General features: G+C 35.9%; 1 protein-coding gene and 1 non-coding gene across 2 annotated transcripts in view; one reads left to right on the top strand and one right to left on the bottom strand.

Annotated features, from left to right (window-relative positions):
• The window catches only part of SYCP2L (synaptonemal complex protein 2 like), a 130811-nt gene that overhangs the window by 49819 nt on the left and 63967 nt on the right, over nucleotides 1-17025 (bottom strand). The window contains exons 21-22 of the mRNA XM_059401499.1: nucleotides 9583-9602; nucleotides 102-249 (exon numbers count right to left, since the gene is read on the bottom strand). Coding sequence (XP_059257482.1) covers nucleotides 102-249; nucleotides 9583-9602 — 168 coding nt within the window. The remainder of the gene's footprint in view (nucleotides 1-101; nucleotides 250-9582; nucleotides 9603-17025) is intronic.
• On the top strand, nucleotides 2077-2181 carry LOC132018834 (U6 spliceosomal RNA). Its single transcript, XR_009404615.1, has one exon. It is a non-coding gene; the product is annotated as a U6 spliceosomal RNA (small nuclear RNA).

Raw genomic sequence — 17025 nt, 5'->3', positions numbered from 1 at the left:
ATTTTTTCTTTGGTATTCTCCCTCCATCACATAACTGAAAAAAATACCTGATTTACTTGGAAAAAAAAAATAACTTGAAAGAAGACACATACCAAACTTACCTCTTACGCTGTTTCTGATTCTTGTCTTTTTTCTACCAGAATATGGTTTTAGGGATTTCTTTTTTTGGTTGCTGGTCCAAGATCGTTCGCTGGTGCTACTACTTGAATCTTTATTACTCTCTGAGAAGATGTGTTTCCTGTAATTAAGCTTTTACAGACACAGATGACAAATGAGTGCTATTAAAAAGGTGTTAGTTCCCTTTATGTACAATTAAACTTATCAATACAAAGTTGGGCAAAAGAGAAGCAACTCCTTCCAGAAGATTGGTTCTCGTACAATAAAAAGGCATGGTGGTAAAGAGAGGAAAAAAGATTTCATTAGACAATTCTCAATCACGCTATTGTAATGGAGGACAGAAGGAAAAAAAGAAAAAAGAATCCTCTCTCAATTAGTTGCAACTGAAAAGATCATAGGTAATTCTTCAAACGCTGATGCACCTGAATATGATACTAACCCAAATGACAAAAGAATTTATAAAAATCATTTTTGCAATAACAACGTTGATTACATTTTAAAGAAACTAAAATAAAACAAGGGAATCATTTCTATTTAATCCTGAAGTATTTTTAAATTAAGACTAGACTATCAAGGTAAATTTAATTTCTTCAATGATTTAATGGATTTTATGTGTTTTTAAGTCTTTTTTTTTTTTTTTTTTTTTATTTATTTATTTGACAGAGAGAAATCACAAGCAGATAGAGAGGCAGGCACAGAGAGAGAGAGAGGGAAGCAGGCCCCCCGCTGAGAGCCCGATGCGGGACCCGATCCCAGGACCCCGAGATCATGACCCGAGCCGAAAGCAGCGGCCCAACCCACTGAGCCACCCAGGCGCCCTGTGTTTTTAAGTCTTTTCCTGGCTTTGGGTTGGTTTTTAGAAGTGCTGTGACAAGCAGTGTTTAGTCTCCATTTTAATGTGGAATTTGTTTTGATTTTAACACACAAAATACTCTAGTTGGCCTCTGCTCCTCCAGGGGGCCCAGTCTTAAATAAGGAATGCCTCAATAGAAACCCTACAGTTCAGCTTGTAAGAGGTCATTCTCGTTCTAAAGCAGGGAGGATTCTTATGAACCCAAACACAGTAGCTCAGTCTTCTCAAATACGAAATGCATCAGCTGAAAGAGACCTCCTGTGCCTGGAACAGCAAACCGCAGAGCCATCTCCAAGGCCATCACTACAGCAGGATGAAAGCTACCATCCCCCTTGTTTATGATAGCATGACCCACAACTTTCAAGGTGGGTGAGGGTGAGTGATCGATCTATTTTTGAAATGAATTTGTTGTTGAAGACCCAAGTACTCCTACTGTAAGATGTTTAGCAGTTCAACATTTTCTGGAGACAGTCATTTTTAAGAAGAAATTTGTAAGTGAGGCCTATTGCCTTTTACATTTATGGGGGGAACATTTGGGGGGAAGCCCCCACATTTGTTCCACAGTTCAGCCCAGAGTCTTGTAAAGAGCAAATGTTACTTCATTTCATTCATACAATTAACAAACCATGAGGCAAGGCTTTACTAATTGCTGTGGTATATGTAAAAAGGTGTTGAAAGTTACTTACAAAACAAAAATCTAGAGCAGTGGCTCTTAAATTTGGCCACCTGTTAGAATCATCAGAGGGGGCTTTAAAAGAATCCCAGGGCCTGAGCATCACCCTAGATCAACTAAGTTGGAATCTTTGGGGGGAAGGGATCCAGTCTTCAACAGTCTCATCCACTTCTTTGGTGGGATTCCAACTCAAGACTGAGAAACAGAGAGTGAGAACCATCGCTAAAAGCAAGCCAGAAGTGTCCTTAACTCATGTAAAGCCCATGATCTCAATTTTTAAAAAAATACATTTAGTACTCATTATAGAATTTTTAAAATGCATGGACTACAGACTTAGAGCAGTGTGCCTCCTAAAGTGAAAGACACTCGGAACAGGTGTAAGCTGGTGCATACGGGAATGAACAAAATCATGTCACTGACTCAATTTCTTTTCGTGCTCTTTGGCAGCACACCTACTAAAACTGAAGTGATACAGAGACGACTAGCATGGCCTCTATGCAAGGATGACATGGAAACTTGTGAAACATTCCATGTTTTTTAAGAAAAGAATTTCTTTTTCAACTCATGAACACTTCTGGTTCTATCCAGGATAAATCCCAGATAATGGGTGATCTTTAACATTTCTGCTTATCTTTTTCAATAAAGAATCAATTTACCATTTAAAAGTGAAATAATTTCATAATAACTTTTACATGTAATTAGAGATAAGACCAGAATGGTGACCAGTTTTCAAGATGGCAGGCAAGTAACTGAAATTTACAAAGTATTGCCTTAAAACAAAAAGGTTCTTCCATTACCTGCGTCTCTGTTTCCTGCTTTCTCCCACTCTCAGAAGCAGAATCGGCCCTAAAACAAAATAGGTCAAATGAACAGAACAGCACCAGCACCACTGTCTCCCTCCCTCATCGCCCAGGCCTCACTTTTTTTTTTTTTTTTTTGCCCCTTCCATTCTGTGCCCTTTGTCTCTGATCAGGAGCGCAGTGACACACTGATCTGTCTGCAGTGTCTTGCAGAGAGATTGCTCTTGGAATCCATTTCCATAGATTCTCTGCCAGAGAACAACATTATTAAAAAAAAAAAAAAAATCATGTGGAGCCTTCTCTGTCAGGCATACAAAGAACAGGGGGGCCATGTTAAAGCTATATGGAAGCAGGAAGGTGTTACAGAGTGGTATTTTCTGCCTGGCTTTTCCTTAGAATCAAAAGAGGAGTTTAATAAGAACATTTTTCCCAATAACTAGTGAATATTGAGCAATTTTTCATATACCTGTTGGCCATTTGTAGGTCTTCAGATAAATATTTAAGTTCTTTGCCCACTTTTTAAATTGGGCTGATTTTTGGCTATTGAGTTTTGGGGGTTCCTCAGGTATTTTGGACACTAATTCCTTACTGAATATATGGTACAATATTATTTAAAAAAAAAAAAAAAGGTAAGTGTTGGTGAAAATGTGGAGAAACTGGAAACGAACACTTACACATTATTTGTAGGAATGTAAAATGGTATAGGCACTATGAAAAACAAATTCCTCAAAAAAAAAAAAAATCAGCATCGCACCTCTAGGTATATATCCAAAAGAAGCATTGTTTACAATAGTTAAGTTACGGAAACCATCTAAATGTCCATCAGTGGCTAAATGGAGAAAATGTATATATATTTGTGTATATATATTATATATACACAGTGTATATATATTATACACACATGAATACTGGTCAACCTTAAAAGGAAATCCTGAAGTATGCAATAACATGGATAAATTTGGAAGATATTTTAATTCATGAAATAAGTCAGTCGCAAATGGACAAATACAGCAGGATTCTGTTTATAGGAGGTATCTAAAATAGTCAAACAAAAGAAACGGAATGGAAAGGTGAGTGAAAGGGGCTGGAGAGAGAAATACAGAGCTATTGTTCAACAGGTATAAAGTTTTGCAAGATGCTTGGTAAGTTTGCAAGATCCACTGTTTAACATTGTGCCTACAGTTAACAATACCATGTTCTGCCCTTAAAAATGTCTAAGATAGTAGAACTCAGGTTAAGTGTTGTCATAATGAAAAAAACAAATGAAAAAGCTAATGTACCCATATTTTGGGGCAACCCTTGATCTACTCTGTCTCTATAAATTAGTTTGCATTTTCTAGTACTTTATATGAATGGAATCATGCAACATGTACACGTTTTTGTCTGGCTTCTTTCATTTGGAGATTCATTCATGTTATATATATCTGTTTATTCCTTTTTATTTTTGAGCAGTAGTCCATCACATGGATATAACAAAATCTGTTTTTGCACTTATCTACTAATGGACACTTGGGTTGTTTCTAGTTTGAGATAACTACAAATAAAGCTTCTATAAATATTCACTTATGTGGACATATGCTGTCACTTCTCTTGGGTAGACAGCTAGGATTGGAACAGCTAGGCCCTAAGATATGTGCATATTTACCTTAAAAAACCACCATTAGGATATAACATTCCTCCACATCTTCACCAACACTGGTATAGTTTTTCTCATTTTAGCCTCTCTGCTACATGTATGGTAGTATTTCATAATTTCCATTTATATTTCTGTAATAGCTAATGATGTTGAATAAGTACTTACCTACCAACTCTAGATCTTTCTTGGTGAAGTAGTTGTTCAAATCTTTTGTCTATATTTTAATTGGGTTGTATCTTTGTTATTGAATTTTGAGAGTACTTAATATATTTGGGGTACAAGTACTTTATCAAATACATGCTTTATAAATATTTTCTTTGGGGCACCAGGGTGGCTCAGTTGGTTAAGCACCTGATGCTTGGTTTTAGCTCAAGTCATGATCTTGTGGCCATGAGGTCAAGCCCTGAGTCGGGCTCTGTGCTCAGTGTGGAGTCTGCTTCAGGTTCTCTTTCCCTCTCCCTCCCACACACTCACTCCCTCGCTAATAAATAAAATCTTTAAAAACAACAACAAAAATATTCAAGTGTGTAGCTGGCCCCTTAATTCTCTTAAGAGTGTTTTTTTTTTAAACTAGAGTTTTTAATTTTGATTAAGTTCAATTTATCAGTTTTCTTATGGGCTATACTTTGGAGTTAATATCTGAAACACTTTTGCCTCATGGAAGGTCACAAAGATTTTTTTCTTATTCTTTCTTTCAAATAGGCTTTTACATTTGAATCCATTTTTAGTTTTCTTTTTTTAAGTGGTGGAATGTAAAGACTTCAGATAACTGATTTTGTGCCTATATTGAGAGTCCATGGGTCCAACACCATTTATTGGAAAAAATGATTTCTCCACTGAACTGTCTTTGCATTTTTGTCACATGACAACTGTCTCTACATACTTGCTCTGTTATACTTATTTATCTACCTGTATGGCAGCAACATACTCTCTTGATTACTGTAGCTTTATACAATAAGTCTTGAAACATATAGTGTATTAGCCATTTTGTAGTTCTTTTTGGTACAGGTCCTTTAAATTCCCGCCTAAAATCTAAAAATACCTTGCCAATTCCTAAAAACAAAACAACATCTCTGCTGGAATTTGATTTGGGTTTGTATTAAGCTTATAGATCAATCTGCGAATAACGGTCATCTTGCCAATGCTGATGGAGTCTGCCATCCTCTAAACACAGTATGTCTCTCCATTTTTTTAGATCTTGCTTGATAGATCTCAGCAATACCCTGTACTTTTCGCTGTAAAAGTCTTACAAATCTTTTGCCAAATTAATCCTTACATATGCCATATTTCATATTTTTTAAATGGTGTTCCTTTTCAAAAAAATTTGATTGTTGCTAACGTATAGAAAGAAACTTGATTTTTGCATCTCAATCTTGAATCCTTCAATTTTGTTAAATTTACTTATTAGTCCTTTAATAATTATTTGCAACAAAACTGCAGGATACAAAATGAAAACACGAAAGTCAGTTGTGTTTCTATACACCAAAGGACAATCTGCAAAGGAAATTAAGACAACAATTTCATTTACAATAGAATAAAAAATAATACATTACTTAGGCATATACTCAAAGAGGTGAAAAATGGGAAGATAGCCCACATTCATGGATTGACAATATTAAGATGTCAATACTACAAATTCAATACAATCTACAAATTCAATACAATCTCTATAAAAATCCCAATTTTTTTCAAAAAGATGAGAACCCATCCTAATAGTCATAGGATAGCCCAAAGGACTTAGAAATACCAAATAATCTTGAAAAACAAGAACATAGCTGAAGATCCCACACTTCGTGATTTTAAAACTTCCTACAAAATCACAGTCAAAATAGTGTGTTGTTGCCATAAAGACAGACATACAGGGCGCCTGGGTGGCTCAGTGGGTTAAGCAGCTGCCTTCGGCTCAGGTCATGATCTCAGGGTCCTGGGATCGAGTCCCGGGCTCTCTGCTGAGCAGGGAGCCTGCTTCCCTCTATCTCTCTCTCTGCCTGCCTCTTTGTTTACTTGTGATCTCTCTCTCTCTCTCTCTCTCAAATAAATAAATAAAATCTTTTAAAAAAAAGAAGACAGACAGACATACAGACCAATAATAGAGGAGTCTCGACAGAAATAAACCTTCTCACATGTGATAAAATGATATACAAAAGTGCCATAACCATTCAAAGGGGGAAAGAAAAATTTCTTCAACAAATGGTATTAAGAAATCTGGAAATTCAAATGTAAAAGAATGAAGTTAGACTTTATCTTATACCAATACAAAAATAAACTCAAAATATATCAAAATCCAAAATGTAAGCACTGAAACAATACAGTTCCTAGGAGGAAAAGAAAAACTTTCATGACATTAAATTTGGCTGGCAGAGGTTTCTTGAATAGGACACCAACAATATAGTAAAAGAAAAAAATAGATAAATTGCACTTTATCAAATTAAAAACTTCTGTGCATCAAAAGATATAACCAATGAAGTAAAAAATAACCCATAGAATGGAATAAACTATTTACAAATCACATATTTGATAGTTGATATCTGAATTATATAAAAAAAAAACTCCTACAACTCAACAATAAGAAAAGAAATTAAATAGATATTTCTCCAAGGAAGATATGCAAATGGGTAACAAGCACAAGAAAAGAATCTCAGCATTATTAATTACTAGGGAAATGCAATTCAAAACCCCAATCAGCTACCACCTTACATGCATCAGCATAGCTATTCTCAAAAGTCTTGGAAAGGATGTGGAGAAATTCTTACCCTTGTGCACTATTGGTAGAAATGGAAAATGCAGTTGCTATGGAGAACAGCATGGCAGTTTCCCAGAAACTTAAAACTGGACTACCATATGATACAGTATGATACATCAATTTTACTTCTGGATATATGAAGAATTGAAAGTAGGAATTCCAACAGATATTCAAACACCCATGTTCATAGCAGCATTATTCATAATAGCTTCAAGATGGAAGCAATCCAAGTATCCATCAAAGGGCAAATGGATAAACAAAATGTGATATATACATACAATGGAATATTAATCTTAAAAAGAAAGGAAATTCTAATAAAAGTTACAGCATGGGGCGCCTGGGTGGCTCAGTGGGTTAAGCCGCTGCCTTCAGCTCAGGTCATGATCTCAGGGTCCTGGGATCGAGTCCCGCATCAGGCTCTCTGCTCAGCAGGGAGCCTGCTTCCTCCTCTCTCCTCTGCCTGTCTCTCTGCCTGTCTCTCTGCCTGCCTCTCTGCCTACTTGTGATCTCTCTCTGTCAAATAAATAAATAAAATCTTAAAAAAAAAAAGTTACAGCATGAGTGAATCTTGAGGACATTACACTAAGTGAAATAAATAAGCGAGACACAAAAGGACAAGCACTGTAGGATTCCATTTATATGGTATACATATAGTATTCAAATTCAGAGACAGAAAATAAATTGGTAGTTGCCAAGGGATGGGGAAGTGGGACTAGGGAACTACAGTGTAATGGGTACAGAGTTACATTACAAAAAGAAAAAAAAAAAAAAGGATCAATATCCCTGATGAACACAGACACAAAAATGCTCAAGGAAAAATCAGCAAACTGAACTCAACACATGAAAAAGATCATTTACCACAATCAAGTAGTATTTATTTCAGGGATGTAAAGATGGTTCAATATCCATAAATCAACCACATTAACCAAACGAAGGATTAAAGTAATATAACCATTTCAAAAGATGCAGAAAAAGGATTTGACAGAAATTCTACAGACATTCGTGATAAATAAAAAAACTCTCAAAGTTTAAAGGGAACATACTTCAGCATTATAAAGGCTATATATAAACCCACAGCTAACATAAAACTCAATGGTGAAAGGCTGAAAGCTTAGAGTATGAAGATCAGAATCAAGACAAAAATAAGGATGTCTACTGTCATCATTTTTATTCAACATAGTACAGAAAGACCTAGCTGAAGCAATTAGACAAGAAATAAATGCAAATTCATAAGAAAGTAAAACTGTCACTATCTGCAGTAACATGTTACTATACATAGACTGTAAAGACTATTAGAATGATAAAACTCTTATAATAAATTTATTAAAGTTGCAGACACAAAATATACAGAAATCTATTGTAATTTTATACATTAATAATGAACTAGCAGCGACATTATTAAAACAACCTATACACAATTGCATCAAAATAAATTTAACCAAAGAAGGGAAAGACCTGTTCTCTGAAAATTATATACACTAGTGAAAGATAATAAAGATGACACAAATAAATGCAAAGTCATACTGTGCTCATGGGTTGGAATAATATTGTTAAAATGTCCATACTATCCAAAGCAATCAACAAATTCAATATGACCCCCATCAAAATACCATAGTATTTTTAACTAGATTAATGTTAAAATTTGTTTGGAAATACAAAAGCCCCCAAATAACAAAAGCAATCTTGAGAAATAAGAAAAATGGAAATATCATATTCCCAGATTTCAAAATATACTACAAAGCTGTAATAATAAAAATAGTATGGTACTGGTACACAAATGCACACATGGATCAATAGAACAGATAGTCCAGAAATAAACCCAAACTTATATGGTCAATTAATCTATAGTAAAAAAGAGAAGAACATACTATGGGGAAAAGTCAGTCTCTTCAATAAATGGCGTTGAGAAACCTGGACAGCTACACTCAAAATAAAACTTGACCACTTTCTTACATCATACCAAAAAATAAACTCAAATAGAATAAAGACCTAAATAGAAGACCTGAGACCATAAAAACCCTAGAAGGAAACATAGGCAGTAAACTCTTGGATACAGACTATAACAGTATTTTTCTTGATCTGTCTCAGATCAAGGGAAGGGAAAACAAAAGCAAAAACAAAATGTTGGGACAATACCAAAATAAAAAGCTTTCGCACAGCAAAGAAAACCATCAGCAAAAGGATACGACAACCCACTTAATGAGAGAAGGTGTATGCAAGTCATTTATCTGGTAGGGAGTTAATAAAATATATAAAGAACTCCTATAAGTCAACACCAAACAGAAATAATTATTAAATAGGTAGAGGACCTGAATAGACATTTTCCCAAAGGCAACATCTAGATAACCATCACTAATAATCAAGGAAATGCAAATCAGAACCACAATGAGATCATCTCACAGAGTCCCAGTGCCTAGGATCAAACAAGAAATAACAAGTGTTGGTGAGGATGTGGAGAAAAGGTGGGAATGTAAAACTGTTGCAGCCACTATGGAAAACAGTATGGAGTTTCCTCAAAAAAAGTAAAACAGAAATACCATACAATCCAGCAATTTCACTTCTGAGTATTTACCTGAATAAAACAAAAACACTAATTTGAAAGATATATAGGTTCATCATCTTACAATAGCCAAGATATGGAAGCAACCTAAATGTCCACTGATAGACAAAAGGATACAGATGATGTGGTATATTACATATATCTGCAATAGAATATTACCCAGCTATAAAATGATGGAATTTTGACATTTGTGACAACACAGATGGACTCAGAGGATATTCTGCTAAGTGAAATAAAATCAGAGAAATACTGTAGGATTTCACTTACATGTGAAATCTTAAACAAAACAGACTCTTGAATATAGCAACAAACTGGTGATAGTCTGGGGGAGCTGAAGATGGGGGCAAAATAGGTAAAGGAGATTAAAAGGTACAACCTCCCAGTTATAAAAATCAATCATGGGGATGAAATGTACAGGACAGGAAATATAATCAATATTGTAGTGATTTCATATGGTGACAGATGGTAAGAACACATGGTGACCATTTTGTAATGTATATAATTGAATCATGATTTTATAAATCTGAAACTAATGTTGTATATCAGCAATAGTTGACAATAGTATGTTGTTGACATACTATTGACATACTATTTTCAACTATTGTTATTACAAAACAATTGGTAAAGAGTTTGTTTTGCAAGATGAAAGGGTTCTGTGGATTAACTAGTGGGGATGATTGCACAATTATGTAAATGTACAGAATGCTACTGAAGTGTACACTTAAAAATGGTTGAGATAAGTTTTATGTCGTGTATTTTAAAATTCTGAAAAACATAAGTATATGTTAAAAATTATTAGTTCACAATTGGTGGGTACTTGGGCTGCTCTCACAGTTTGGTTATTGTAAATAATGCTGCCATAAACACAGGGGTGCATATATCCCTTTGAATTAGTGTTTTTATATTTTTTAATTAAATACCCAATAGTGAGATGACTGAGTAATAGAGTAGTGCTATTTTTTAATATTTTCAGTCACCTCCATACTGTTTTCCACAATGACTGCACCAATTTGCATTCCCACAAACAGTGCAAGGGGATTCCTTTTGCTCCACATCCTTGCCAGCAATTGTTGGGTCTTGTGTTTTTATTTTAGCCATTCTGAAAGATGTGAGGTTATATCTCATTGTAGTTTTGATCTGCATTTCCCTGATAAGGAGCTATGTTGACCATCTTTTCACGTGGCTATTGGCAATATGGAGGTCTTCTTTGGAGAATTGTCTGTTCATGCCTTCTGCCCATTTTTCATTGGATTATTTGCTTCCTGGGTGTTGAGTTTTATCAGTTCTTCATATATTTTGGATACTAATTGGTTCAGATAGGTCATTTGCAAATATCTTTGCCCATTCTACAGGTGTTTTAGTTTCATTGCTTTCCTTCACTGTGCAGAAGCTTTTTATTTTGCTACCATCTCAATAGTTCATTTTTGCTTTTATTTTCCTGGTTTCCAGAGATCTCTAGAAAAAAATGTTGCTATTGCATGTGCTCTCTTCTAGGATTTTTATGGTTTCAGGTCTCACATTCAGGTCTCAAATCCACTTTGAATTTGGTTTTTGTGTATGGTGAAAGTGATCCAGTTTCATTCTTTTTCATGTGGCTGCCCATCCAGTTTCTCAGCATTTGTTGAATTTTTCCCATTGTATATTCATTTCTCCTTCATCGAAGATTAATTGACCATGTAACTGTGGGTTTACTTCTGGGTATTGTTCTATTCCACTAAACTGTGTCTATCTTTATGCCAGTACCATACGATTTTCAGTTTACATTACAAAGCAGAAATCAAATCTGGAATTGTGTTACCTCCATTTTTGTTTTTTAAGATTGCTTTGGGGGTGCCTGGGCGGCTCAGTGGGTTAAAGCCTCTGCCTTCTGCTCGGGTCATCATCCCAGGGTCCTGGGATCGAGTCCCACATCTGGCTCTCTGCTCAGCAGGGAGCCTGCTTCTCCCTCTCTCTCTGCCTGCCTCTCTGCCTACTTGTGATCTCTGTCAAATAAATAAAATCTTAAAAAAAAAAAAAAAGATTGCTTTGGCTATTCATGGTCTTTGTGATTCCATACAAATTTTAGGATTGTTCTAGTTCTGTGAAAAATGCTGTTGATATTTTGATAGGAATTACATTAAAGCTATAGATTACTTTGGGCAATAGACATTTTAACAATATTTGTTATTCTAACCCATAAGCATGGAATGTCCTTCCATTTCTTTGCATCATCTTGAACTTCTTTTTCCAATGATTTAGATTCAGAGTATTTATAGATTCAGAATGCATATTTTTCACATCTTTGGTTAAGTTGATTCCTAAGTATTTTATTGTTGTTTTTTTTTTTTTTTTTTAATTTGAGAGAAAGAGCATGAGCTGTGGGAAGAGAATAGGAGTCCCCACTGAGCAGGAAGCCTAATGCAGGGCTCAATCCCAGGACCTGAGCCAAAGGCAGACACTTAATGGACTGAGCCATCCAGGTGCTCCAATCTTGTATTGTTTTTGGTACAACTGTCAATGGGTTTTCTTAATTTCACTTTATGCAGCTTCATCATTATTGTAAAGAAATGCAACAGACTTCCACACATTAATTTTGTATCCTGTGACTTTACAGAATTCATTTACCAGGTCTAGTATTTTGTGTGTGTGGAATCCATAGGCCTTTCTCTATATAGCATCATTTGTTTTATAATCAAAATTTTTTTTTATAAAAGTACTCTTTAATCCTTATCTCAATTTTCCCTATCCCCGTACCCATCTCTTCTCTGGTAACCATCAGTTTGGGAGTTTGCTGGGAAGATGGCAGAGTAGGAAGACCCTAAACTCACTTTGTCCCATGGATACAAGTAGATAACACTCGTGTCATCATAAATAACCCCCACTTCCAAAATAAATCACTTGAAGAATGACAGCACAAACCACACTAAGACAGGGAAGAGGTCACATGAAAGAAGGGAGGAAAGGCAAAGAGAAGGTCTGGTAATGAAGCAATGGCCAGCCACAGGGGAGACTGGGCCAGTGTTGCAGAGAATGTCAGAAACTAGACTTTCACACTGCAGAGCCCATGAACAGGTAGGACAAACCTCTACTATTTGCTATATATTTTTAAGTTTTTTAAACAAGCAGGACTTAAAGCTTGGAATTTTAAAAATTGGCAGGCTTGGATTTGGGAAGTAGAGTCCCCATTCTCAAAGAGACAGCAGAAGAAACAGCCTGTGCATATACAGCATAGAACTAGGAGTTTGAATAATGCTGGGGACTGATGGGAGGGTGTTTTGCTCATCTCAGAGAGTGGCCTAGAGGGACAGGAATCACAAAGGAACCCTCTTAAGGAACAAGGGAGCTGGCATATGTCATTTCCCCCTCCCATGCCCCAACATAAGCAATGCCTACCTAAGCAGCCCTGACACTCCTTACCTGACTTGCATGTGCCAAACTCCCTGTACTCCCACTCCGGTACCGCAACAGATCAGCACTTCTCAGTCACTCTTGCCTCAGTCCTGGGACTACAGACCCTCTTCCATAGAAGGCCAATACAAACAATGCCAACACCACATCTCCTGACTCCTGCATCTTGTAGGAACTCAGTTCCATCAGTGGCAGAGGCAGATCTTGTTTTGCAAGCCGACCACCATACACCTTGCTGCCCACCATAGGCAGAAAGCTTCTACAGACAACTGGACTGAAGGTAAAAGAGGCCAAGACTCAAAATCGGAGCATACACAAAATACACAGGAGATACTCCCTGAAGTTCCTAGGGAACAGGGGACAGTGTATCACAGGTCATTATAGAAACTCTTCTTCATAAGACTTATTAAAAACAAAAGAAGTAGCTGACTTTCTTAGCACATAGAAACAGACAGAAAGCCAGACAAAATTAGGACACAGAGAAACTTCCAAATGAAAACAGGACAAAACCACAGCAAGAGACCGAAGCAAAGCAGATATAAGTAATATCCCTGATAGAGAATTTAAAGTAATGATCATAAAGATATCAACAGACTTGAGGAAAGAAAGTGGAGAACATCAGTAAATCCCCTAATACAGAGATTAGGAAAAAAAACAATCAGATGGAGAACATGAAATTTTAAAAATACAGTTGATGGAATAAGTAAGAGTCTAGATGAAGCAGAGGGATGAATTAATAACCTAGAAGAGTATTGGAAATTAATTAAGCTAAATGAAAGAAGAATTATGCAAAACAAGAATAGACTTAGGGAACTCAATGACTCCATTAAAATAGTAACATTCATATTATAGGAGTACCAGAAGAGAAAAAAGGGGGCAGAAAATTTAAAGAGAGCAACTTGAAAACTTCCCTAATCTGGGGAAGGAAAAAGATATCCAAACCCAAGAGGCACAGAGATCCCCTTAAAAGAGGACCCCTTAAGGAGGTCCACACCAAGACACAAAGTAATTAAAATGCCAAAAAGTAGTGATAAAGACATTTTAAAGAAGCAAGAGAAGACAGTTACATACAAGAGAAACCTTTAAGGGCATGGGCAAATTTTTCAGCAGAAACTTTGTAGGCCAGAAAGGAGTGGCATGATATATTCAACATGCCAAAAGAAAAAACCTGAAACCAAGAATACTCTATCCAGCAAGGTTATAATTCAGCATAGAAGGAGAGATGGAATTACCCAGACAAATAAAAACTAAAAGTTGTCATGACCTATAAACCAGTCCTATAAGAAATATTAAAAGCGACTCTGAGTAGGAAGAAATGCCATAAGTAAAAAATGAAAAACAAAAGAAGTAAAAATACAATTTCAATAAAAGATCAGAAAGGGATTCATAAAAGGACACTATACCTAAAACATGGGAGGCAGTTGTTTAATCACTAATAAAGAGGTTTACACTCAAGTGACCATCAAGTAAATACAGACTACTATATGCAGAAGATGTTCTATACAAACCAAATGGTAACCAGATCAAAGGCTGCTAATACATATGGAAAGAATTAAGAGAAAGGAACCCAAGCATATCACTAAAGAAAACCAACAGAGAGTGTAAGAGATTTTCAGAGAAAAACCTACAGAAACAAGAAAATGGCAATAAATACATATTTATCAATTACTGTGCATGTTAATGAACTAAATGCTACTCTTTATAGGATGACAGAGTGGATTAAAAAAAAAAAAGACCCATTATGTACTGCCTATAAGAGACTCATTTCAGACCTAAAGATACCTGCAGATGTCCTCACATGGACAAATGGAAGAATATTTATCATGCAAATGAATGCCAAAAGAAAGTCAGGGTAACCATAGACAAAATAGACTTTAAAACAAAAGCTGTAACATGAGACAAAGGAGTACAGTATTTAATAATAAAGGAGACAATCCAATAAGATAACAATTGTACATACCTATGTACGCAACATATTTTCATGTTATTTTGTGTATTTGGGTACATAATCGATAGTAATACAATAACAGTAGGAGACTTTAACTCCCCACTTATATCAATGGACAGATCATGCAAACAGAAAAGCAACAAGGAAACAATGGCTTTGAATGACACACTGGACCAGATGAATTTAACATAATCAGAATATTCCATTCTAAAGCTGCAGAATTCATACCTTTGAGTGCTCATGGAATCTTTTCCAGAACAGATCATGCATTAGGTCACAAAACAAGTCTCAAAAAATTTAAAAGTAATAATAATAATAGAAGTTCTACCATGTTTCTTTTCTGATTACAGTGCTATGAAAATCAATGCCAATTAAAAGTCTGGAAAGAATACAAATATATGGAGGTTAAATAACTTGTTATTAAACAATGAATGGGTCAACCAAGAAATCAAAGAAGTAAAAAATTACATGAAAACAAGTGAAAAAAATGGGAACACCAAAATTTTTTTATAAACATATATTTTTATCCCCAGGGGTACAGGTCTGTGAATCACCAGGTTTACACACTTCACAGCACTCACCAAAGCACATACCCTCCCCAATGTCCATAACCACACCCCCTTCTCCCAAACCCCCTCCCCCCAGCAACCCTCAGTTTGTTTTTTGAGATTAAGAGTCACTTATGGTTTGTCTCCCTCCCATCCCATCTTGTTTCATTTATTCTTCTCGTACCCACTTAAGCCCCCATGTTGCATCACCACTTCCTCATATCAGGGAGATCATATGATAGTTGTCTTTCTCCGCTTGACTTATTTCGCTAAGCATGACATGCTCTAGGGAACACCAAAATTTGTGGAATGCAGCAAAAGTGGTTCTAAGAGGAAAGTTTTTGGCAATACAGGCCTATATCAAGAAGTAAGAAAAGTCTCAAATAAATGACCCAACCTTACACTTAAAGGAGGTACAAAAAGCACAAAACCCAAACCCAGCAAAAGGAAATACTAAACACTACAGCAGAAATAAGTGATAAAGAATCTAAAAACAAACCAACAGATTTATGAAACCGGAAGCTGGTTCTTTGAAAAGAGCAATAAAATTGATAAACCTCTAGCAAGACTTAGAAAAAGAAAGGACCCAAATAAAATTACTAATGAGAGAGGAGAAACAACCAATTCCTCAGAAATACCTCTGTATAAGGGAATAGCATGAAAGACTATATGCCAACAAATTGGACATCCTAGGAGAAATGGATAAATTCCTAACATAATATACCAAAATTAAAGCAGGAAGCAACAAAATTAGAACGGACCAATCACCAGCAATGAAATTGAATCAGGAGTCGAAAAACTCTTTCCCCAAAAAAGTCCAGAACCAAACAGCTTCACAGGCAAAGTCTATCAAACATTTAAAGAGGAGTTAATTCCTATTCTTCAATTATTCCAACAAATGGATGAGGAAGGAAAATTTCCAAATTCATTCTATGATGCCAGTGTCCCCTTTATACCAAAACCCAGTAAGGACACCTGAAAAAAAGAACTATATATGAATATAGATACAAAATCCTCAATAAAGTATTAGCAAACCAAATCCAACAATACATTTAAAAAATCATTCACCACAACAAAGTAGAGTTTATTTCTGGTACGCAAGCGTGATTCAGTATTTGTAAAACAGTGTGGTATGACGGTTTATATTTTTAATAAAAATAAAACAAATTGAAAGAATCAGGGAGCATTTACAGGAAAGAGAATTTTCACCTGCCCAGCAAATGTCACAGAAAACTTCTAGTAAATACTTCATGGGTGTGATCCCATTATGTTTTTTTCAACAACCTTAGGAGAGGGATTCCTCGATTATCAAACATTACAGATGAAGACACAGTGGCCTAGAGGGATTAGTACTGTGTCCAAGGTTACACATAAAGCAAAGATTTGAACCCAAGTACTTTTATCTAGGGACCCAAATACTTAACCAGATGTTATAGTTGATATTTGCACATATATCCTCAGAATGGGCTAGGAAGTTGCATTTTGGTTTGTGAAGAAATAAAAAAAGTGTTAGCTTCTTCTACACTCCTATTTTTACAGAAGATTCTATTCTTTTTAAGAATACCTTGGGAAAGGGGTCCCTGGGTGGCTTGGTGGGTTAAAGCCTCTACCTTCAGCTTAGGTCATGATCCCAGGGTCCTGGGATCGAGCCCCGCATCGGGCTCTCTGCTCAGCAGGGAACCTGCTTCCTCCTTCTCTCTCTCTGCCTGCCTCTCGGCCTACTTATAATCTCTGCCTGTCAAATAAATAAATAAAATCTT

This window comes from Mustela nigripes, chromosome 5, assembly GCF_022355385.1.
Source record: "Mustela nigripes isolate SB6536 chromosome 5, MUSNIG.SB6536, whole genome shotgun sequence".
Classification (NCBI taxonomy): Eukaryota; Metazoa; Chordata; class Mammalia; order Carnivora; family Mustelidae; genus Mustela; species Mustela nigripes.
This window is presented reverse-complemented; position numbering and strand designations above follow the sequence as displayed.